The sequence below is a fragment of the Spermophilus citellus genome (assembly GCF_964194105.1).
Source record: "Spermophilus citellus genome assembly, chromosome: 13".
Taxonomy (NCBI): domain Eukaryota; kingdom Metazoa; phylum Chordata; class Mammalia; order Rodentia; family Sciuridae; genus Spermophilus; species Spermophilus citellus.
This window is the reverse complement of record NC_138193.1, coordinates 63,981,975-64,008,203: the sequence shown is the minus strand read 5'-3', so window position 1 is coordinate 64,008,203 and position 26,229 is coordinate 63,981,975. Positions and strand designations below refer to the sequence as shown.

The 26,229-nt window shown below is 32.1% G+C and overlaps 1 protein-coding gene across 8 annotated transcripts in view; it reads left to right on the top strand.

The window, feature by feature from the left end:
- Window positions 1–26,229, top strand: part of EHBP1 (EH domain binding protein 1) — a 310,375-nt gene that overhangs the window by 64,435 nt on the left and 219,711 nt on the right. For all 8 annotated transcript variants that reach the window (XM_081264220.1, XM_081264222.1, XM_081264221.1 and 5 more), the window contains exon 5: window positions 2,486–2,539. In XM_081264220.1, coding sequence (XP_081120346.1) covers window positions 2,486–2,539 — 54 coding nt within the window. The remainder of the gene's footprint in view (window positions 1–2,485; window positions 2,540–26,229) is intronic.

Below are 26,229 nucleotides of genomic sequence, written 5' to 3'. Positions count from 1 at the left end.
TTTTTGAGTAGTGATGAGAATGTTCCCTATGTCCTTGAGATCACTAAACTGAAGCCTTTGGTGTTAGAATATAGGAGGAAAAACAAAACATCTCTTCCTTTCCAGTTTGCTGTATTCAGCATTTCTTGTCACTTGTACAATGGAGCAACCTTGTGACCGTTTTCAATATTTAAATGAATTTTCAACTGAATTTTTATCTTCCTGACTCTCCCATGGCCTCAGAAATTCTAATAGAAAAGTGAAAAGTACAGAGCAAAATGAAACAACTTCAATCTTTCATGGCAACTTTTGGATCTTGTTTTTGAGCAGTATTTAAAAATAATTCAAGTGAAAAAAAATTCTTTATATTTTTTCCTTTCTTATACTAAATAATGTAGTTTATTCAGTCTTGAAATTTGCAATTAGCTTCAGTCCATATATTTCATTTTTTGGTGACTTATCCCTTTTTTTTTTTTTTTTTTGCTGCTGGGTTTTGAACCCAGGACCTCATGCATGATAGACGAGTGCTTTATCAACCCAATAACTTTTCTGATTTAACTAGAAGTTAATTTCTTTAGACTAGTACCTGTTTTTGAAATTTGAATTAAGTTGAAAATAGCTGTTTCTAGTAAATTTTTAAAAAATGCCTTTTAGGATTTTAAGAAGGAAAATGGCAACTCTTCAAGTCATTTCAGTTTTTCTCTTTAGAGTACTAGGAAACAATAGAGAAAGAATAGGATATAAATCTTCATTGATTCAAACCAGAAGTCATTCTCATTTATGTTTTTGTCTGGTCAGTAATATAAAGAGTTAATTATATAAAAATGCCATTTTTAAGTCCCTTAAAAATGAACATTATTGTTCTTTCTTTCACATCTTTTTACTAACTACCCTATCAGATGTTTCTTGGTCTATTGAAATTATTCCTTAGTAAAAATTCTTTTAGAGGCAATACATCATCTGTGTTTTAGAAACAATGTTTATCCACTTTAAGAAGTTAAGTATTCCTTAGAATATATAGGGTACTGTTAAATCTTTGTTAAATTTTGAGACATACATCTATTAATTAATATATCAAGTATTCTTGAGAGCCTGCTGTGTGCCAGATAACATTCTTGGTCCTGGGGACACAGTGGTTAAACTGAAAGTAGATTAAAGTCAGACAGACTTGGTATTGCATCATAATGCTTCAGTGTTTACTTGTGTACTATGAGAAATTTTCTCTTAGATTTCAGTTTTCTATTCTGTTAAGTGGGAGTGAAAATAGTATGTATGTCAAAACTTATTGTGATGAGTAAGGCACTTAACACAATGACTAGAATATGGTGAGCGCTCAATACATATTTTGTATTACTATTATTTTGATACTAATTATGCTGGAGCTATGCTGTTTTCCTTAAAAAAATAAGACAGGTTGGGAGGATAATAGGTTGTTCTCTAAATTAACATTATTTATGTCTTAAATCCATTATGAAAAACTCCTTCAATCTTTATTTATAGTCATTGTTCTCCATAAACCTAGTTCATGGGCAGAAGCAGCTAGGGAAACCAGTATCAATTGTTCAGTTTCCTTTCTCTTCTACACTGTCCTGATCTTCCCTTGTCTAGCACCACCAAAGAAATTTCTTGTGTCAGGTTTTTAACCTACCTGGGTGGATTTATTTCATTCATCATATATAAGTATTTAGATTAAAGTTATTGTGTTTGTCTTTGGAAGCAAGAACAATTATGTTTAAACCCATGTAACACCTTTACAAACTCTTAGGTAATAAGTACTTAATAAATGTTTGTCAAATAAATGCCTGCAAAAGTGTGCTGTATTAAAAAAAAAAAAAAGATTGCATTTCTCATGTTTCTGTGGCATTTCCAGGGTTAATGGGGAGAAATGGTAGGAGGGTATCAATATCCCATGCTGATTCACCATTTTGTCTGGATTATGAATTGCGTGTAATGCTTAAGAGTTCTAGATATGTATAAAACCTCTACACTGAAGAACACCTTGTTTGGAGTGGTACTTTGGTTTAAAGTACTTTATGGATAAAACTGAGGGCAGAGATTTGTATGAGCATTTAATAACCCTAATGAATTATCTGTCTCCAATCAGGTTTCTTTTTGTCTTGCCATAGATGAAATGATGGAAAATAGTGATATGTATCAATAAAAGTAAAATATAGAATTTCATAATATAAAAGAGTGGACTTAAACTTAGAGTAATTATGAAAGTATCATAAGGATAAGAGGCTATATTTTGCTTCTTCCTTTTTAAAATTTTTTTTTTAGTTATGGACACAGTATCTTTATTTTGTTTATTTATTTTTATGTGGTGCTGAGGATTGAACCCAGTGCCTCACATGTACGAGGCAAGTGCTCTGCCACTGAGCCACAATCCCAACCCTTTACTTCTCCCTTTTAGTAAAAGTTAAAAACAAAGTTGTATGTAATTTCTTAATTGAACTGATTTGACTAAAGACATGTATTTCAATTTCACATTTTGCCTTTATTACAGGATCCTCATGCAGAGGAATTTGAAGACAAAGAGTGGACATTTGTCATAGAAAATGTAAGCTAATAGCAAATTCCTTCACCTTTCATGTTTTTTACTTTATATATACATTATTCAGGTCCATGAATGTTTTGACAGTAGGAGAAATGTTTCCTTATGAAAATTAACTAGCAATTTGCGGACTTTAGAAGTTTTTAATGAAATGATAATAGCAGAATTATTTGAAAGAAATGCTTTTGTTAAAGCTTAAATTATGTGTGTAATATTTTATGTATTTTGTTTGAGACTTGATGGCAAAACTATGTCTCAGTTATTTATCTTTTTGTCTGTTTAACATTATAGGAGGTACTCAATATAAACATTTATTGAATGAAATCATCAATTACCTTTGAAATATTTCAAGGAAGTGTGTATCCAGTATGATAGTGCACACATGTAATCTCATTGATTTGGGATACCGAGGTAGGAGGATTGCAAGTTCAAGGTCAGGGCCTCAGCAACTTACTGAGACCCTGTCTCAAAATAAAAAATAAAAAGGACCGGCGTTATAGCTCAGTGATAAAGCACCCCAGGTTTAATTCCCAATAACACTCCCCTCCAAAAAAAGTACATGCTTTAACTCTTGGGATTGAAAAACTCAAATAAATCAGTACTTTAATAATCATCTGAAATTAATTTACATATTCCAGAGTCCCAAGTAGGTATAGTAAGTATTCAATAAATGCTTATTGACTAAGATTAAAGACAGGTAATGAAAATACAGTGTTTAAGAATAAAGGCTCTGAAGTCAGGGAGACATGATTTCAAATTTTAGTTCTTCCAGTGACAAACTCTGTGATAATGGGCAAGTTTTCTCAACCAGAAAATAATAGGGTTTTTATGAGAATTAAATAATTCTCCACAAATATTAGTTTTTACCATTATTGTCACCATCATCTAAAATATATTTATAATAAACTTATAACATGCTTTGCATTATATTCTTCCTGTTTTTATCTAATTTTGTTTTGTATTTCAGTGGTAAAGGAATCTTGTACTTTTGCAACAGTGCCTGTGCCATTTTTAAGCCTAAAGAGCAGGGAAGATTAGGAGCCCAATAGGTCCAAATACACTAGGGGAGTTCTGATGACTGTATTCCAAGCCACTGTCAATCATGTTAAGGTTTCACATCTTAACAATTTTGACTTTTTTTCTAAAAAAAATATTTTTAGTTGCAGGTGGACCCAAGAAATCTAGTTATTTATTTATTTTTATGTGGTTCTGAGGATTGAACCCAGTGCCTCATGTGTGCTAGGCAAGTGCTCTACCACTGAGCCACTACCCCAGCCCAATTTGGTCTTTTTCATACTGATAGATTTGAGCATCATACTTGAAGTATTTTTGTTAATTCTATGTATTAAAGGAAGTCTTAAAAGGGCTTGGGATGTAGCTGGGTTGTAACGCATAGTAGTAGAGAGCTTGTGTGAGGTCCTGCGTTCAGTCCTCAGTACCACTACTACCACAATAACAAAAATTAGCAGTTAAATTTGACTTGTAATTAATGACAAAGATATTCAAAAACTAATTTTGTATTTGTTTAGAATGGTGTTCTTATTACACAATTAATCACATTAAAGACACAGTTGTTCCAAATTTTTGAATAACAGGTTATAATTAGTTAATGTACAAAAGATATAAAAAAGTTCTTTGATATATATTAGATTTGACTGCAAAAGAAATTCAAGTCTGGAATTTTGGGAAAATAACCTTCATAAATTCGGTATTATGCATTTTATAAAGGTATGTTAAAGATCAATATGGACATATTAAGCTTAAAGTAAAATGGTGAAATTTAAATGGGTTTAAGATAAAGAAGTATATTTTGGATTATCCTTTCCATATTGGAGTTATGTGGTTTGGAAGTAAAAGAGCAATGAAAAGTCAGAAACTTATTTTGCACATTTGCCTACTTATTACTCAAATGGTTGAAGTTGCTAGGATCAGACATTGGGTAAGGAAATAAACATAGGAGGAAAATGAAAAAGAAAATGTTAGAATTCCTTCTCTATAAATATTTATTAATACATTGACTCACAAAAATATAATAATATAAATGGCTATTAACTATATAGTTCACTTTATAAAACCAATGTTTTAATTGAGATATTACAAGAAATTAAGTTTTACTACATAATGAGATAACTATGAAAACTTTACTGGGAATGATGTGGTTGAGAGAACACTGTGTTTCTAGTTTCCCAGCTGTCATTCTGCTTTTCAATATTTCTGCTTCCTTGTTTTCTTTTTGCTTTCACATATTCTTGTTTTTTTTTTTTTCTTTTTGCAGGGGTGGGGGTAGGGAGCATTTTTTCTTTCTCTCATTTCGTAGTTTAGTGAAAGAAGGAGCTTTGAATTGGTTTAGAATTTAGTATAGACCCTGATTGTTGTATCCTCAAAACTGGTGACCTTGAGTATGTTATTCTTTAGAATTTAATTTCTTCATCTATAAAACTAAGGATTTCTACTAGATAATCTTAGATGGCTTTTCTAGATCTATGACTTTGTTTTAATTGATAGAAATATTTTTATAAACTATTTGAAAATTAAATTTTGGAGGTCAAAATTTTGATGTTCAAGTTCATGGAGAATGAAATATCTAGGATAGCATTTTTGAACCAATTAATAACTTCCTAATTTTAATCTTTAAATAGTCCATATCAGCATTTATTTTTTCTATGTATTTTTATTTCTGAAGTAGATTTGAGTATTGCTGAAAACTTCTTTTTTTGAATTCTTTGACATAACAATTATTTTTCTATACCTTTTTTTCTGTAATAGTTATTTCCTGTGCCAGATTGGAAAAGAAGAAAAAAGAAAATTGAATTTTGATTTAAATTAGTTTTTCATTTAAAGGAAGTTATTAGACTTTGTAGTAGAAACTTTATTTCTCAATTATGAGTATCAAAGAAAATAATATCTATCTTTTAAGATCTTCTTGTGATCCAAACCCATGGGAATTTAAATACATAATGAGAAACTATTAACTATAAGGTACTATGATAAAACAATGATGATGATGATGATGACTTTATTAAAAAGTAAAATTAATGAATATGGGTGGGGCAGGTGATTCCTCAGCCTTTTAATAATGATGACAACACCAGTGTTTAGTAGGAGCCTCATATAAGAAGATAGTTTTATTAGGTAGCTTTCTTATAATTTTATTTTTTTTGGTTATACTTATTTTTAAGTAGGGTAAATATACAGCAGGTTTTTTAAAATTTTGCTTTAATTCTTTAAACATTATAGGATTTGACTATTTTACCAACAGAACAAGCTTGTTTTTTTTTCCAATGTTAAATAGAAAAAGGTGAGAGTAGTAAGTGCATCCATTATTCGATTTACTTTCATTATGTAAAGTTACCAGAATTTAGAAGTACTATGAAATTACTGAACTCTCTATATATGAGAAAAAGCATGAATGTACATGTGTCTGAAGTATTTTAAATATATTAACTCAAGAGAATACACTAATTTACATGCCCTAAATTAGAATTACTATCATAATTGTGAACACTCTAATGTCAAAGGATGAATTTGTGTAACTGAACTAAAACAAAACAAAATAAGGGAATGTACTGTATTCTTACCTGGAAGATAGGCTAGAATTGGGCAAATCTCTTCCTTTTGTTTTCAGGAGGACCTTAATTTCTTTGTGCTGGGACCAACTCCTCTACAGCGAGAAGCATATGTGGATTTTGAGAATTTATGTTTTTCTTTACCTATCAAAGTGTCTTTAAATCAAAATCTAGGTCATTTTCTGAGATGCTGATAGGACTCCTGCCTGGATAAGTAAACCTAGCATTGGAAAAGTTTTACCATTTGTCTCTGTATCATCATTATCATCACCATCATCATCATCATTGTTTTATCATAGTACCTTATAGTTAATAGTTTCTCATTATGTATTTGTTGGAGTAAGGAAATGAATGATTTATAGTTAAACCCTTTGAGTTAGAAGTCCTGTAAGTATTCTTCTGTTTAAGAATTACAATAGTAGCATCTATAAGCTATATTGAAGAAAATTTGAAAAGTAGACCCTAGAGACAGTGAGGTATATATATAGCATGTAAGGGATCCATATGCCAGTATAGTCAAAGTTCTTCTGATGTACTGCTGGTTAATTTACATGGGGGTTTCGTACTTGACATTCTGCCGAAAACATATGGTTTTAAGCCCACATGTGTCAATGTTGTTAGTAGGCTACTCTCTGACACATTTGTATACAATTCTGTCTTCATAAGTAGGTTGTAAGTTGGATTTGACCACTTAGAACCTCATCATGCTATTGATCAGTTATTGTAATTATTATAATTTAAGTAGATTTTCATAGAGCAATGAAACAATCGGTTTGAAGGAATATTTCATGAACTGTTAAATGCTTTAGAAAGAGTTGATAAAAGTGAGTTTTTAAAAACTGCTGCCAGAAGAAGGGGTGGGGGGGTGTCTCATAAAAATCAGAGATCAGTAGAGGAGAGGAAAGGGACCAGGGGGTTCGAGGTAGAGAGGGAGGTGGGAAAGTGCTGGGGAGTGATATTGGTCGAATTACATGTCTGCATGTACAAGTATGTAACAAATCCTATCATTTTGTACAACTATATTGCACCAATATAAAATGTGAAAAGAGAACAAGAATAGAGCTAAAATTTAAATGGGAAAAAAAACTGCTGTGAAATCTGGTATGGATAAAAACCTATAAAAGAATAGGAACTTTTATAAAAACCTGGAAAGATTTGGCATTCCTGTTGTATCTTTGTTGCCTTTAAATATTTATTTCATTTAAAAGAAATTAAAGTTCTCAAAGGTATATTTATGATTCCTGATTATGTGAGAAAATTACAAATCAACAAAATTATCCTCAAAGAAGAGGACATAAAATTGTTGAATGATGGGGCTGGGGTTGTGGCTCAGAGGTAGAGCGCTTGCCTAGCACATGTGAGGCACTGGTTCGATCCTCAGCACCACATAAAAATAAATAAGTAAAATAAAGGTATAAAAAAAACCCTGTTGAATGAAATACACTAATAGGTATTGAAGCAAATTTAAATTTTTTGGCATCAATATTTATTTCTTCCCTGAATTACCCAGCTTTTCCCCCCAAAATCAGATTATTTAAAAGGGGTTTCTACTATAATATATATATATATATATATATATATATATATATATTAACTAAGTCAGTGTCTTCAGGTCTGTCTTTATAACCATCAATGGGGTTGAAAAATTACTGTTAGACATTTCCTTTTAAACAAAAATTTGTTATAAGTAGACAATTTCTTTTTCAGTATATTCAGACATTCCATCTTCATTATCAGGTAAAAGCAGTTTGCTTTCCTTTGTATCATCTAATGAGGTATTTTTACAAATATTTTCAAACAGATGAACCAGTATTCATTTATTCATTCATTCATTACTAAGCATTCACTGAGTATCCTGGGCATTGAGAATATAAAACAGAGAACAAATCCTCAAGAAGTTTATATTCCTGTATATATGTGTGTGTGTGTGTGTGTGTGTGTGAGAGAGAGAGAGAGAGAGAGAGAGAGAGAGAGAGAGAGAGAGAGAGAGAGATAGGGGGGAGAAATAGAAATTAATGTATGAAATATATAATATGTTAGATAAAATAAACATGATAAAAACATAGTGCAAATAGTGCATTAGGTGTTATGGAGAAAAATAAAGGAGGGTAAAAATCCTCTGGCTTTACTCTTATATAGACATAATTAGCCACCTTATTTCTTACAAGGTCTCCAAAAGAGAATTGGGGTATGCTGGTCAAATTAATTTAAAGAATATTTTAGTAAGAGAGCTGAATATTATAAGATTGTATGTAGGGAAATTTAACCTTGGGATGCCTATGTAAACCTTTTCCTTGGTTACAGCTCCCCTCAGTGGTGAATGGTGGAATTGACTCTTGCCTGGTGAAGGTGCTATTCCTGTAGATTATCATGTAGCAATAACATGTTACAATGTAATTTTCTTCCTTACATTTCAAATGTGCTTCCATATTTCATACAGAAGAGTCGGCAATTTTGAAGGGCCATAGTCCATTTCTTTCTCTTGTAAAATCTTGATTTTGTTTGAAAGTTTGATTGTTTTGGCATGGAAAAAAGGCATGCTCTTTGAATGAAATTTTAATGCCTTTCTTTCAATCAAGAAATTCTGAGTCTTTATGTCGAATATCTCACAGTAGTAATAGTAATAAAGAGTAAAGTTTCGTTTACCATTAAATATTCCATTAAACAAAGAAGTCTCCAAAATATGTCACTTTTACAAATTTATTGGGCCCTTTCTCTCTGTACCAGGTGCTATGTGGAATGCTTTATACATATATATTAGGACATTTGTTGATTGCAACAACTACGCATCAGATACATAACCCTATTTCACAGATAAAATGAGGCTTAGAGAGTTTCAGCAACTTACTCAAGGTTATATAGCTAAAAAGTCTGGATTTTATCCAATCTTGTTTTTCTCCAGGACTTTTGCCTTTAACTCCTAATGCAACAATTGCCTCCTTAATGACAAAGATGCAAAGAAATAATTTGAAATTGTAGAACCATAAAGAAGTTTTAAATTAATGTTAAACCTTGAGGAAAATATGTGTTAGATTAGTAGTCTTTAATTATTATTTATATTCAGTCTAAAAGTTATTTTGTATTAATTACTTGGCTTCTCTTAGACATTATAAAATGGAATTTTAGAATTTTAGTCACCAAAATTATGAATATTTTTTTTCTCAAGACAACTTTTTTTTGTCTTTTTGTGTAAAATGCAATAATTTTTGTTTCTGGTCACAAAGAATTTTGTCTGATCAGAGGATATAGTGCAGTGGTAGAGTGCTTATTTAAGATGCCCAAGGCTCTGACCTTTCTTCTTTGAAATGTAAAACTGTTTATATATAAGTTGAAATTTTGGAGGTGATTCCACCACTTACAAGCTGTGTGATCTTAGACAAGTTAGTCAATCTTTTATAGTCTCTGTATATTCAGGTATAAAATGGTGATATTAATATCTACTCCATAGATTACTGAAGATTATAGATAATATATGGAAAGCATCTAGCCTGCTAAAGGGTGCTTATTTTTTTTATAACATTCCCTTCTAGAGGACATAGAAAAATATAAAGGAAAAGAAGCTAGATTTCTAAATTTATTGTTTCAGGATTTTAATTTTTTTCTTTTTGTACTCCTTTATAATTCTTATACCTCTGAATAGTTTCTAGATTTAACCTTTAAAATATGACAAGAGGGCTAGGGTTGAGGCTCAGCGGCAGAGCACTTGCCTCGCACATTTCAGGCACTGGGTCTGATCCTCAGCACCATATAAAAATAAACAAACAAAATAAAGATATTGTGGCCATATATAATTTAAAATTTTTTAAAATGACAAGACAGCTTGTAAATACTTACTCATAGAGGAGAAAAGCATTTGCATATTTTTTTCTCTGAAAGAAAAAGTAGAGGTAATTTATCTGACTATAATTTTGTAAAACCAATAGATTGACTTTGGAAGAGGATTTAAACTTAAAATTAATAAGATTGAAAATTTTGTTACTTTTATGTTTATATTATTTGAGCTACTATACCATCTCTAAGAATAAGGTGAGGTGATTAGGCTCACAAACCAACTTGATCCAACAAAAGAAACAGAACAGAGGATTTGTAGTACTGCCTTAGACTTAACATAATTAGTATCACATCCCATCCATCTAAAAGGCTCAGATAATATCAAATAAACATCACCAAGAAAGCACTGAGGATCCAAATTGCTCATTTCACTAGTTACAGTTAGAAATAGTGGGACACTAACCCTGAGAAAACACATTTTGATACCCAACTGGTTTCCTCCAAAGAAGACATAGAAACTCAGGTTAATCACATATTGATCATTACATTCTTCGGATCAATAGTTTAAAAAAAGAAAAGTAGCTGTTTGTTGATTTTTAATGGGGAAGTGTGTGTGTGTGTGTGTATATGTGTGTGTGTTTTAATATTTTTCTTCTCACTCTTATTTATCTTTTATTCCTCTTAACTCACCATTGTCTTTCTTGCCTTTATCTTTTGTTCTTTCTTGAAATTTCCTTCTTCTTCTTAGAATGCCTTTTTTTTTCTTCTTCTTCTAACTTTTCTTTTATCTTGAAAGCTAAATTTTGTAGCCACTTCCAGGAACTCTTCTCTGACTCTGCTTTACTCTCCTCTAGTATATCATTTCAGACAAAGGGCCTCACTCTGATGTCTGAGGAAAGCCTGGATATCTTTTTCAATAATTGTAAGTTTCTTCCATGTTAGCAGGTAGGTGTAGCTTCTTTAGTGCCTTTCATGAATACTACTTTCGTGAAGGTATAAAGGATGAATAGTACCACAACCCACCTCACAAAAACTAGAAGCATCCCTTACCCACTATTTAAGCAGTACAATTTATAATCTTAGTACCAATCAGAAATGACCCATCCTTTTTAGAGTAGGGTAACATTTACTTTAGTGTAGTACTGTTTATAGCCTTCCTATTAATGTTCTACCTCCATAGAAATGTGGTCCATTTGATTTACTTGAACCTGATGAAAATTCTAATGAGCAGCATACTCAACCTTTATTCTTCTGTTAATCCAGTAACCAAAGTGTAGTTTACTCAGTAATGTCATATATCTGTATTTGTTGGTATTGTATACTATATATATGTATAATTTATTCAACTTTGCATGTGGGAAACCAGTCCTTTTTCTATGCCTTTCATGGCAGTTGGTCAAGAAGGAAGTAGATTCTATCTTGCTGAATGGCAAGAAAATTCATGTGCTTAACCATAGTGGCTGCTTATTGAGAGTGTGAAACATTGTCTATACAGCACTCAACATAATATATTTGAAGAATGACAAATTGAAAATACCTGTATTGGTATGTCTCTCTTAAACTGTTCTGGTCTCAACTTCTGAGCCATGTTCTTTTCTTATAGAGTCCTAGGTCCTTTTGGATTTCTAAATATTTCAGAAATTTGAAACCAGTGAATAGAAGACCTCTGCAGCTTTTAATGTGGCTATGTATACCCCTAGAGTTATGTGGCAATTTCTGTCTTTCTGGAGTGTAAATTTTCTACTCTGATAATATGTAATTTAAGGTATTTTATAATAAAATTCACAGAATCTTTTCAGAATTAGAGACAAAAGAAAGAGTAAGAAATTTTATAAGTAAGAATTTTAAAGATGAAACATTAATTCAATGAAATGACATGTTTTGATTGAGCTATTATCCTCCTTATACTTATACTTCCCATGTCTTCAGAGGTATGTGTATGCCTTGTCTGTTGTTAAGAGTAATTGAGAAGCATTGGATACCGGGAAAGCAAGACTTTGGGGGTTCAGACCTTCATTTGAATCATACTAGAGTGTAAACTAGATTTTATACTTATTTATCCTCTTGGAACCTCTTTTTTTCTCATCTATAAAACAAAATGATAGCTGGAATTAAAAATATTAAAGGTACAAAAATCATCTAGCAAAATGCTTGGTATATAGTAAGAATCCAATACAGGATAATAATAAGTGGCTGAGAGAGACTTCACAAATGAAGGAAAAATTATAAACTTAGAAAGAAAACTTTGAAGAGGGAATAGGGAATTACTAAATTATTAGGTTAAAAAACGTGACTAGGTCATGGAAATTGTTAGATATAAGATTTGGAATTGAATACCTTTGACCAAAGTAGAGGTCTTTATAAGCACAGGTTTCAGAAAGGATACATATTGGAGTCATTTACCCAATCATTTAGCTCTGTGAAATCATCCTTCACTCCAGGCAATAACCTGTACTGGTGCACTGATGCTATAGCCAGCTTGCTTTCATAACAGCATCAGTTGTGAACACCTAGCCTTGAATCTTGGGACCATTAAGGGTTCCATGCATGGATGGACTTCAGAGTATTGAATCTTTTTTAAACATGAGTAAAAGTTTGTGTATGAAGGTACTTCTTTAAATTCACAATGAAATCTTTGCCTAAAACACTTTAATAAGAACCACTGAGTATGGGCTGGGGTCATGGCTTAGTGGTAGAGCGCTCACCTAGCCTTGTATGAGGCATTGGGTTCGATTCTCAGCACCACATTATAAATAAATTAAATAAAGGTCCAATGACAACTAAAAAAAATATATTAAAAAAAGAACCACTGAGTACTGATGTAATTTTTGTAAAGTAGGTAAGTGACATGACAAGAAGGCCACTTCTCATATGACTAACCTAGACAGCAAATGGAAGGTACTAGCATCTAACTCAAGTAATGTTTTTGAGTACTATTTAAAAGTATAAATTGTTTGAGGTTTAAATTAACATATACTTTCATCAAAAAAGACCTTTACCCCAACACTACAAAAAAAACAAAATCAAAAATAATTTAAAATAATTTTTTAAAGTAGAACAGGAGCACAGTATTTACTTCCATTATATTAGACATTTTAAAATTGATGATAAAGTAGAAAATAATTTAGTGGATGTTTAGTGCATCTCCTTAAAGATCAAAATAAAACAGACTTCAGGGAGTTAAGGAAAGTACTAAAGCCTTAGGCATTGTAGTTTCTAGCAACTAAATAATAGCCAAAACTTTTAGCATTTACACTGAAATGAATTTGATGGCTTATAATTTGTGTGGCCATTATTGAATCACCATTGTTAAACCATTAGTTTATTCTTCTTACTTTCTGCTAGCTATTTTCAAATGTCTTTCACACAGATGAGTGGAAAGAGAAAACCAAAATGCTTTCAATTCTGTTTTTTACCAACTGGAGGGAGAAAGCTGATAAACAAGACAGTCAGCTCTCAAAACAAACCTTTTTAATACTACCTTAGATATGTTTTAAATTTGAAATACATTTGAGCAATTTTTAACATTTATTTATAGAAATTCAGCAGTAAAAGATAACTAGATGTTATAAATCTGCATGCAGCCTCTTTCTTCCCCTGATGAAAGGCATTAGAACCGAGACTTGGTTATTGTTTTATAGTAGGGTTCTAATAACACACCATACTTTTAATAGAAAAACATTTGTTTTAAGATTTTTTTCAATTTGTTTCTTTTCATTTGTCCCTTTTTTGTATTTTCTCAGTAATAATGTAAATAAAACTTCCATAGCCTTATAACTTATAGATTTGTTTTTAAATAAAATATTTTTGGAGGAACTCTGAGCAAAACATATAGTATATTCTTAAATGTTTTGATGAGTCTAGTTTATTTGGCTGAAAATACCACAAGATAATTCAAATAACCAGAATCCGAAAGATAATAACTCCAGAAAGAATGTTATTCAGTAAAATAATGAGAAACTACCCCTCCCCTGTATGACCACAGTATCAAAGTGTCCGTAGAAATACTGTGACTTTTAATTAGATCATTAGAATACAGAGGACTGAAATACTTTATATTAAACCTCTCCAACCACTATATTTAGCAACAAATATCTTCCTACTCTTGATAGTTTTCAAATTACATTTTTTTTTTTTTTTTTACTGTGGACTTTCTTCTTTAAAAAAAAAGGGTAGAATTAAACTATTCATAAAAGAGACCATTGTGTTCTGGTTAATTAAAGTCACAAAATGACTCTTTTGGTTTTTATTTTACGGGGTACCATGAGATTGATTATGATTTACTTCCTAGACATTGGAGAATCTGTAAATAAGACAAAATTTTGGTCTTCAAGTAGTTTTGTCTAGTCAAGGGGGCTAGATCCATAAGCCAATTATGGGAATACAGTGATGATGTTAGAAAAGAGGCAGGTGGAATTCCATTGAGACTGACAAGGATTGTTCATCTTTATCAGAGGCAAAGGGGAAAGCTTTAGAGAGACTGTGGCTCCAAAGACTTTTTAAATAGTTCACCCACCAGATAGAGAATTGTATGAGGAGTGTGCAGTCGAGGTAAGAACAGAGGGAACAGCCTTGTTAAAGGAGCAGAGATAAAATGGCTGTAGCTTTATACATTTTGAAGGAATTAGGATGAGCAGGGGACAAATGTTAGATGGGCTGTATATTATACTAAGGAATTTGAATTTTACTTGAGAGGCCTGTAGGTCGCAAACTCCTGGCTACCTATCAGAATTATCTATGAAGACAGTTTTGCCTGGGCCTTTTGTGATTCTTACTCATGATTTCAGTAAGCTTATAACGAGTCATGGAAAAGTTTGAATAGAGAGATAATGATCAGACTTGTATTTTGAAAGATGAAGTTTTAGCTTTCTGCCTGTTTTGACTGTGGCAGTCAGAAATACATTTTTACCTTATGATTTTGTATACACACATATTTATATCCAATTAAAACAAGTTTCATAAAATACATCTTACTCTAACTAGTTTTGTGGGATGTACTCTGTATTTCTTGTTCTGTCAATTGCAAGCCAATAAATTGACTTCATAATCCACTAATGGGGCATAGCACACAATTTGAAAAATTCTATCGAGAAATGAATTGGGGTATACAAACCGAGGGGCTGGAAATCAGATAGGTAATTAATTTAGTTATCTGGGTAATAGATGATGTGGACTGGAACAAGGACAGTGGCCCGAGGAGGTACAGACAGAGAAGGGAGAGAGATTCAAAGATATTTAGAATGTGGTGGAGTCACTTCTTAATGACTAATTATTGAGGGTTAAGAGAGAGGTCAGGTGGTCTAGGATAGTTTCCAAAATTAACAATTTGCATGTTTGGATGCTTATGTCTATAAGCAATAGAAAACACCAGGGGAGAATTGGTGGGAGTGGGGTGGGAATATATCCAAGAGGCAGTTGGATATATGTACGTCAATAATTTTTTTCCAAGTCAAATTCCTTGTTAAAGAAATTTTATTTCCCTCTCTTTCTTATTAGAATACATATCTCAAAGCTGTGTCATCTTTTACATTTCTGAAGCAACCTATTTTCTCTGGCATTGATTTCTAGTATTTGTATGTGGACTGCCTGATAAGTTCATTCTTTTCTAAGACATATGGCTCTTTGCCAAAATAAAACATAAGAATTAAAGGTCCCCCCCCCCGCTTTTTTTAAAACAAATCACACTATCCTTTCCTCATTCGTAAGAGATGGCTGACTCCTCTGCTTGTTGTTATCATTCTCTATTCCACAGATTATTAGGTTGTTTGTGTCTGTTGTTACATTCCCCTGTATAACCAAGTGGTATTATAAGCAGTGTAGCAGTGCAATTTGAAGTTTGCAATCAGTGGAACTTGATAATTTTCTACCACCTGTGACTTGGTGTGATAGATCAGGTTGTATTCCCAGAGCAAGTTATTCAGTTTCTTGGGTCAGGTATTTGAATAGCTTGGCTGGGCAGTTCTACCTTGGAATCTCTTTTATGGTTGTAATCTGAGGTGGTTAGGATAGAACAAGAGGTCTTAAGACCTTTCCATTTCATCTCTCTGGGTGGGTTAGTTTGGGATTTTTAAATTTTTTTTCTCGGTAGTTTGACTGCTTTTGTGGCAGCTGAAAACTTCAAGAGTGACTATTCCAAGTCTCCCAGTGGAAATTGTAGTACTTTTTGAAATCTGATCTTGCCATGGTATTACTTCCCCACTTTCTGTTAGCTACAAGATAGTCAAAACTGCCCAGATTCAAGGGGGAGGGAAATTACACTTCATCTCTTGATGGCAGAGTGGCAAGGCCACTAGAAGAAAATATGGAATAAAAAATGTTTTGAGCCAGGTGTAGTGACTCATACCTATAATCCCAGAGACTCAGGAGGTTGAGGCAGGAGGATAGCAAGTTTTAGACCAGACCAGCCTCTGCCACTTAGTGAGATCCTGTCTCAAAAAAAAAAAAAAAAAAAAAAAAAAAAAGGCTTCAATCCCTGGTACCAAAACCTAAACCCAAACAAACAAAAGAAACGTTTTTGTAGACAATCTGCTGCAGCTAATTAGAAAAAAATTAATCTCATCCTATAGACTTTTAGTTTTCCAGAAATTTATTACCATGTTGGCCCTGTTCCCTAAATCTTCTAAAGATCAAATTAGCTTTTAGCTTTTATGATTTAGTTTTCATTTCCTATATTTTATTTGATCTCTAAACTTGGGTAGTTTGATTTCTCTGCAGCAGAATTAAGTGTATAGTTATGATATGCTTTAAACTTATGTGTTAGATTTTCCTGGTGCAAGACAGTTCCAGGCAGTAGCAGTTTAGCCAGTTGTGCAGAATGGATCATTTTGAATTGCATGGTATCTTATCTGTGTGTGTGTGTGTGTGTGTGTGTGTGTGTGTGTGTGTGTTTAAGAGCAGTTCTAGATTTCTATCTTCAAAACTTTAAATGATCCTTATAGCTTGTTGAATAAACTGTTGAAAGTTTTCTAAGTATGTGAAAAAAAATATAGTCTCACTTTTCCTGCTAGCTTCTTTGTTATACCTTAGGCACAACTGCATGAAATGGATCAAATAATGCTGGCTCTATTTCATAGCCTTGTAATTTTTCATTAGAAATAGGAAATGAGTCTGACAAACATTGTCTTTAAGAATGTGCAATATTACTTATTTAAAAAAAATAAGCTCCTATCAACCTAGTCTTGAATTTTTATTGATAAATTTGTTTAGTTCTCAAATGATAAATTTGGTTCTGCCATGCTTGGATTGTGCCTAATATCATTTGATAATCTGCTGACATAAATATTAATCCTAACATGACTCTAAAATTATACTTTATAAATGTAAGATGCAGAAAAGCAATCTCTGAAGGATAGAAAATAAAGAGCAAAAATTATACGGATAGCTCCCCCCATCCCTCACCCCCATTAATGTGTTCTTTCATTGCAGAGTGGCACAGTTTGTATTGAAGAAAGTCTATCTGAAATAGTCATTTAGTGTAATGCTGTTTAGAGTATTATAACCACTTGATGGCACCCTTTGATTTGGTACAAACCTCATTAGCCATAGCACAGAGCAGGACAGTATTTGTAATGAAATAACGCGAAAGAACTAAAGAGACTGCAAGGTATCTAGTTAATGTAGAGATGAAATGAATGCAACAGCAAGGCTAAGCTTGCCTGACCCTTCATGAGAGAATAGATGAAAAAAGGAAGAATAGGCTATTGTGCCAAAGGGAGACGATGAAATTCAAGATCCACACACATAATCTCTGGCTCAGCCTCTGAAATGTTAATCCCTGGATAGAATTATTTGAGCTATAGATTGCAATTTATTATCAAAATGGCACTTTGTCAAACAATACTTTTTATACATTTGATGTTTAGAACTATCCAATTTTAGTATAAAATGGTTCACAGAGCACTACCTAATATTTAAGTAGCAACTCTTTAAGGTTGTGATTGGGAGGATGGAGTGGGGTTGTTTCTTCACATTAAAATACTAATTGTATTTTAGATGGAAAACTTTTGCTTTCCTTTTAGTGACAGTTTAGTTTTGGTACCAGGAATAAAGATTTTTAAAGAATGCTTTCTGTTAAAATAAGTGGTTTAGAACAGTTTTCTTTCATGTGCTAAGAATATTTTTCATAGTTATAGAACAGTTCTATCATAGTCTTCTGATATTACTTAAAAATACTCTAGTCAATGAAATTGTATATTTTGGGCTGGGGATGTAGCTCATTGGTAGAGCACTTGCCCAGCAGGCACAAGGCCCTGGGTTTAACACTCAGTGACATTAAAAAAATTGATAAATTGTATTTCTCTTTTAGAATTTATGAACTTTTCTATTCTAATAATATGATAAATATTTGTATATTTCCCCTTATTTAAATTACCCTACTTCTGCCCACTAGGAAATGTTTTCATAGTTAGTTTGTGATGTTTTCTTCTTTAAAACTTAATTCCCACATTTTAGAAAACCAAATTTTATTAGTGTAGGTGGAAGGAGGAGGGTATTGCATATGTCTGTTGATTTCTGTCATTCAGTAATGATCACATTATAGACTTTTCCATACCATAAAAAAAGTAACTTTTTAAATCAGGAAGCTTATAAGAATTGTTTCTAGTTTCTAGAAACTTGAAATTCCAGTTTAACTATATACTGTTCCTTTCAACTTTTTCATGCTTATTTGTCAGAGGCTTCATTTTTCCCCTTTTCTTTAATTAAGAAAAGCAATTGCCTTCTATTTTATTATTAATAAATTATTTTACTTTGTTTTTAGATTTTTTTGTACCTATCAAATCTGAAGGCCTACCAACAGGTTTGATCTGTAACAAAAACCTGTATTTGATCTCCACCTAATCATACCATTTCAATTCCAAATTGCAAATGTTGAAGTCATGCTTTGATCCTGTTAAAAGTATTAGATAATATAGCACAGATCTGTGAAACAACATTTACCTGTTCATTTATAAGTCAGTCTTACCATATGTTAGATTTGATAGGAAAAATATTTGTGTAGTGATAGAGAAAGTGGCCTTTGTGAAAAGCATGTCCTATGAAAATGGCTTGCGTTTGGCAACTGTTATCTGTAAGTGAAACTGAAGAGTTAAGATTGAGAGCCAGGGACACACCTTTAGAGACTAGAAGTTACCTATGTTTTAGGCACCTCCCATCCTTTATAACATCAGGTTGTCAGGAACAGATGGTATAAAGTAGTTCTTTGCTGCTGCTAATAAAAATTCTCTGAGAACCGAGTAGCCATTCCAAATTACTTTTGGAGACAAAGGGTTCAGAAAATACATTGGAAAGATAGCAACATATAGATAGTAGACAAAGACCTGGAGGCTCTAATATTCATGCTTAAGTATTACAAAGTCGATTCATCATTTCTGTAATTACATTTACTGATATTTTAATTTAAATGCCACCATGAAAGTGGATAGAGTTTCAAGTCAGAGTTTTAAAATGCAACTTTCTCAACTATATAATCTCTTCCCACCCAAAGGACTACTCTGTGCTTTCTGTTTCTCAGAACTTAATGTTATAAAAGACAGGCACCACTTCTGGTATTCCTAGCTGTGACTCTGGATCTCACTCTTAACTTTTTATGATTATTTAAGAAGATAGCTGCCAAAGTCAAGCCTGCTGTAACCTTTTAAGTGCCAGTGCATAGATCTGTGACTTCCATACAGTGCCAGTGCATAGATCTTCCAACCCACTGCACTGGCAATCTCATACCCAATACCAAATATAGTGTTCCAGCTTGGTGTCTTTCAGCATACACAAACTGGTCAATGTCCAACTTTATCCAACCACCCACATTAAATCTGAAACCTTATGATACTGTCAGAAATGCCTGCAGGGTAGCACTGTAAATTTGAAAACTATTAGATTGTTAAAGCTACTAGGAAAAGACCCTATCTAAAGCTTATTTGTTTTCTTCATGCTGTCTTGCATTTTCTTTATGATATTAGTGAACATAGTTGGGTGGGAAAAAGGCATTTTATACTTACTTGTCTTATCATGTTCTCCTACTTGTATAGGTTATAGATATCAGTGGACCAGTCTTTGAAAGTCCCAGTTGAACATTTATATTTCCATGGCAGCAATAGCATGCATTATTGATGTTGACCTTTACCCCGACATAGTGTAGTCTTGGGACATGAAAGGAAATAAATGAAGAAACTGCTCCTTGGCTTGATTTGTATTGGCAGAAGAAAGCAAACAGAGTGGTTTGTCAGGTTGTTAAAAATGTCAAAATACGATTCTGGGACAATTCATAGCACAAAGGTTTGGGTTTTGTTTTGTTTTAAAAATAATAGAGGGTGGTTGAATGTTTCTTTGAAAAAGTACATCTTTAAAAGAGAATTGAATTTCAGTAATACCTATGATAGATTGATAATAAGAAATATGTTTTTCCTCTTTAAGTTGCATGTTATTAGTCATCTACTTGTTTGCATGTTTGAATTTTAAGATTTAGAATTTTACAAGAAAATGATGTTAATTCATATGAATATTATGTGTCTGGTAAGGTGTTATTAAAAGAAATAAGGCTTTATCCCTATACACTTTGATAATGTTGCTGTGTTAGTAATCATATACTTTAAAAACTTGTCATTTCTACATTTAAGTTATGCAGGATACAACAGAACTCTATTTCAAAGTAAGGTCTGAAATATTTTGGTATAATTCTCTTTTTACTTCAGTATAGTGTTTGGCTTTGCAGGTAAAGCAACTATTTTTAAAAGATATAAATAAAGCATCCTATTGCATAGAAGTTAGTGTTCATACCATGATTGAGCATAGCTATGTGCTGGCTCCTATGTTTTGTCTTGAACACATAGCTTTCAGACAGCTAATATATTTCAAATTAATGCTTTGATATTTCTGTTGTTTTTGTTAAGTTATAACTCACTGTTATACTGTAACCTTATACCTAGTTTCCTTATGCAGTTATGGGTTTCTTGATTAGGACTATCAAATCAGAAATTTAGGACCTTTTTTAAAGGGGGCTTGGAAATTATCAAATTCTACTTACTCTTTTTACAGATAATGAAAGAAGGATGTTATGATGTAAAAACTTACTCACCATTGTATGCTAATCAGTGGCAAACTACTTACTTTCTTTTATTTCTTTACTTCAAGTCCAAGGTTTCTACCAATTTTTAAGTATTCACATGTATGTGATAACACGATATTAAATGTTTGCATTTGTATCTCTTCAAATAGAAAACAATTCAACTGATTTAGAAAAATAGAATTTTAGGGAGAAAAGAAATTTTAGTCAAAGTCTTTTTAGATAAAAGCTCAATTTTACTAAGGTGGCTTATTTGATAATATTTAAACAAAACAGTACTGTAATACCCAGTAACTATGCCTTGATTATCCATTTGGATTTCCTGCACAAGATCACCTGCTTCGGTTCATGTGGATATAGAAGTTACATTCTAAAATTTAAAAACCTGGTTAATTGTGAGCTTTGCTAATATTATTAAAAAAATAGACTTATTGAATAATGTAAGCTATGAATGCTTTAGTTTTATTTTAAAGATGGTTTTTATACAATTCTTAATTTTATAATCTTGTGGGAATATGAGTGTAAATGTTTAAAAAATAACTATGTTAGATAAAAAGTTGTTTTAATTAAACTATCAAATAGATTAATTGAAAAAAATTTTAGTTGTATATGATCACAATGCCTTCATTTTATTTTATTTATTTTATGTAGTGTTGAGGATCAAACCCAGTGCCTCACATGTGCTAGGTGAGTGCTCTACCACTGAGCTACAACCCCAGCCTGAGATGAATTTTTTAATGAAGTTTTTTGTATGTACACATGACCATTTTAAGGTTTCATGATTGCAATATATAGATTTATATTAGCAAATATTAAAATAAGGAAGTATAGAAATATTATTTGGTCAAGAATAGTGAAAAAAAAGTCGAAAAGAATAGTGATCAAATATTCTTAGTTCTAGTAGTTTTTTTTTTTTTTTTGTAGACCCTTTTGGGTCTTCTAGGTATAGAATCATGTCATCCGCAAATAGTGATAATTTAAGTTCTTCTTTTCCTATTTTTATGCCTTTAATTTCTTTCGTCTAATTGCTCTGGCCAGTGTTTCGAGAACTATATTGAATAGAAGTGGTGATAGGGGGCATCCCTGTCTTGTTCCAGATTTTAGAGGGAATGCCTTCAATTTTTCTCCATTCAGAATGATGCTAGCCTGAGGCTTAGCATAGATAGCTTTTACAATGTCGAGGTAAGTTCCTGTTATCCCTAGTTTTTCTAATGTTTTGAACATAAAGGGATGCTGTACTTTGTCAAATGCTTTTTCTGAGTCTATCGAGATGATCATATGGTACTTATCTTTAAGTCTATTGATGTGGTGAATAACATTTATTGATTTCCGTATATTGAACCATCCTTGCATCCCAGGGATGAATCCTACTTGATCATGGTGCACAATTTTTTTGATGTGCCTTTGTATCCGATTCGCCAGAATTTTATTGAGGATTTTTGCATCTAGGTTCATCAGATATTGGTCTGTAGTTTTCTTTCTTTGAGGTGTCTTTGTCTGGTTTCGGAATCAGGGTGATGTTGGCCTCATAGAATGAATTTGGCAGAGCTCCCTCTTTTTCGATTTCCTGAAATAACTTGAAAAGTATTGGTATTAATTCTTCTTTAAAGGTTTTGTAAAACTCCGCTGTATACCCATCTGGTCCTGGGCTTTTCTTGGTTGGAAATCTTTTGATTGCTTCTTCTATTTCATCTATTGATATTGGTCTGTTTAAGTTGTGAGTATCCTCCTGACTCAGTCTGGGCAAACCATATGACTTAAGGAATTTATCGATGTCTTCACTATCTTCTATTTTATTGGAATATAGGTTTTCAAAATAATTTCTAATTGTCTTCTGTATTTCTGAAGCGTCTGTTGTAATATTGCCTTTTTCATCCCGTATGTTAGTAATTTGAGTTCTCTCTCTTCTTCTCTTCGTTAGTATGGCTAGGGGTCTGTCGATCTTATTTATTTTTTCAAAGAACCAACTTTTTGTTTTGTTAATTTTTTCAGTAGTTTCTTTTGTTTCAATTTCATTGATTTCTGCTCTGATTTTAATTAATTCTTGCCTTCTGCTACATTTGCTGTTGTTTTGCTCTTCCTTTTCTAGGGCTTTGAGATGAAGTGTGAGCTCATTTATTTGTTGGTTTTTCCTTTTTTTTTGAGGAATGACCTCCAGGCCATGAATTTCCCTCTTAAAACTGCTTTCATTGTGTCCCATAGATTCCGATATGTTGTGTCTGTATTTTCATTTATCTCTAAGAATTTTTTGATTTCCTCCTTTATGTCTTCTGTAACCCATTGATCATTCAGTAACGTATTGTTCATTGTCCATGTGATGTAGGATTTTTCCTTCCTTCTTTTATCATTGATTTCCAGTTTCATTCCATTATGATCTGATAAAGTGCATGGTATTATCTCTACCCCTTTATATTTACTGAGGGTTGCCCTATGGCATAATATATGATCTATTTTTGAGAAGGATCCATGTGCTGCTGAGAAAAAAAGTATATCCACTTGATGATGGTTGATATATTCTATATATGTCAGTTAAGTCTAGGTTATTGATTGTGATATTAAGGTCAATAGTTTCTTTACTCAACTTTTGTTTGGAGGATGTGTCCAATGGTGAGAGAGGTGTGTTGAAGTCACCCATGATTATTGTGTTGTGGTCTATTTGATTCTTGAACTTGAGGAGAGTTTGTTTTATGAACGTCGCAGCGCCATTATTTGGTGCATAAATATTGATAATTGTTATGTCTTGTTGGTGAATGGTTCCTTTTAACAGTATATAATGTCCTTCCTTATAGAATTGTTTTTGCTATTCTGGGTCTTTTATTTTTCCATATGAATTTCACGATTGCTTTATCTATTTTTATAAGAAATGCCATTGGGATTTTGATTGGCATTGCATTGAACTTATAGAGAACTTTTGGTAATATCGCCATTTTGATGATGTTAGTTCTGCCTATCCATGAACAAGGTATATTTTTCCATCTTCTAAGATCCTCTTCTATTTCTCTCTTTAGGGTTCTGTAGTTTTCATTGTATAGGTCTTTCACCTCTTTTGTTAGGTTGATTCCCAAGTATTTTATTTTTTTTGAGGATATTGTGAATGGAGTGTTTTTCCTCATTTCCGTTTCAGAAGTTTTGTCGCTGATATACAGAAATGCCTTTGATTTATGTGTGTTGATTTTATATCCTGCCACTTTGCTGAATTCATTTATTAGTTCTAGTAGTTTTTTTGTAGACCCTTTTGGGTCTTCTAGGTATAGAATCATGTCATCCTCAAATAGTGATAATTTAAGTTCTTCTTTTCCTATTTTTATGCCTTTAATTTCTTTCGTCTGTCTAATTGCTCTGGCCAGTGTTTCAAATATTCTTTAATAATGTTTTGATGGTACTTTAGTCTGTAGTCTAAACTGGAGATTACTTTAAAATAGGGTTGTTTTGAATGCTAATTTGTAAATTTGTGTCCTGCCATTAAAAAAAATAACAGTAACAATGCTTATTCTCTGCACATTGTTAAAAAATTATAACTTTGCTGGTAAAGCATTTTTGTTTCATGATTTCTGAAGGTGGTATTATACTCAACCATCTCTTTGCACTCTAACTATATAACATTGGATACTTTGTTATATATAGGTTAAACTTGAATTAGTATTTCAAGTATTACTTATGGCACATTATTTCATATCTCTGCATCTACTATTTTTTTTTAAAGAATAGCATTCTTCTTTTTTAAAACTTTCTTTTATTTATTTATTTTTATGTGGTGCTGAGGATCGAACCCAGTGCCTCACACATGCTAGGCAAGCACTCTACCACTGAGCCACAACTTCATCTACATTTAAGATATGTCAATTACTATAGTTAATTAAAGTATTGCATAGGCTGCTCTCTAAGCCAATTTACAGAGTAGGGCATGTATTTCCAGTTCTATGAGCTACAGAATGATTGTACCTTAACATGAGATCTGCCCCTGTAAGCCAGTAATGTCCTCAAGTCCAGCAATAGTAATGATTCATAGTCCTTTCTCCTTTCCAAAATATCTCATATTTTTGCTGCTTTTTGGAGTGACAGAATTTAATCAAGCATAATTAATTTGTGCACTTAGAATAAAGCTTTGCAAATAATAGACCCTCAATGAGTGTTTGAAAAATGAATTTGTCATTTATTCATGTACTAAACTTGTGGATTTTCTTTTAATTTGATTTTATCCAGTTTTTTAATTTTTCATGTGGTAGTCTTGTATTTCCCTGCTAATTTTAAGCAGTTAAGAATTGGAAAATTTTTTTAGACCAAAAAAAAAAAAGCCCAACAAAATTCTATGAATTTATAAATGTCCAGTAAGTGGGTGAGTTGAGTATACAATAGACTTTATTCTCAGTAAACTTAGAATGAGATATTTAAGTTCTGCTGCTTACAGTATTCTTACTTTCATGCCTGAAGAAGTCATCTGCTGTTATAGATTCTGTGAATCAGATATGCCCTAGGAATAGTGTGGAAATAAAATTTATAGGTATAATTTTTTCTTTTTTAGATTTTGTTAGCACGTGGTGTATCTTTAAACATTTTAGTGTTTATTACACAACCAACATAATGAGTAATATTGGAAATATTAAAAATAAAAATTATTATTAACTTTATATTAATAAATTGGCTGGTTTTAATTTAGCATTTTTTTGTTTTGCATGTGGTACAATTTTTAAGTTGCTATTCTTTGCATTTAGACTAAATTTATAATAAGCATTACTGCATTCCTTATTTTAAAATATGCGTTATGCCTATGTCATTTTCAGACTTTTATTTAAGTGTTTATAAAACTAATGTTTTTGCATTAGTATAAAAAGCCAGTGTGTTTATTAGCTTAAATTTTCCACAGTGATTGAATTCTCAGCCACTCTTAGAACTGCTTCACAGGTGTGAGCTAGAAGGGGACTTCCATTTCTGCTGCAGTGACTCTAATTTTGGAATTTACTATAGTAACAGCTTGACCAGTGAAAATCTATAGGGCATCAGATTATTATACAAAACCCATCATTCACTTAGGCTTTTGGAATGGTCTTGTTTATCCAGGGACAGTTTTTGTGAGTAGGTTCAGAGTTGAGTTGAAAAGTAGATTTCAATGCATACATGTCAACAAGTAGATCATATAAAATGAAAGCAATGACTGGGATTGTGTGTGGCAAAAATGAAATAAAATTAGCAGGAACCATCTGAGATTGCTCGATTTAATTTGGTAGAAAGGTCTTATTACGTTTCAGGAGACTGAAAGAGTAGATCAAAATTGACAGTGATACTTATTTTATAAATAATGGCTT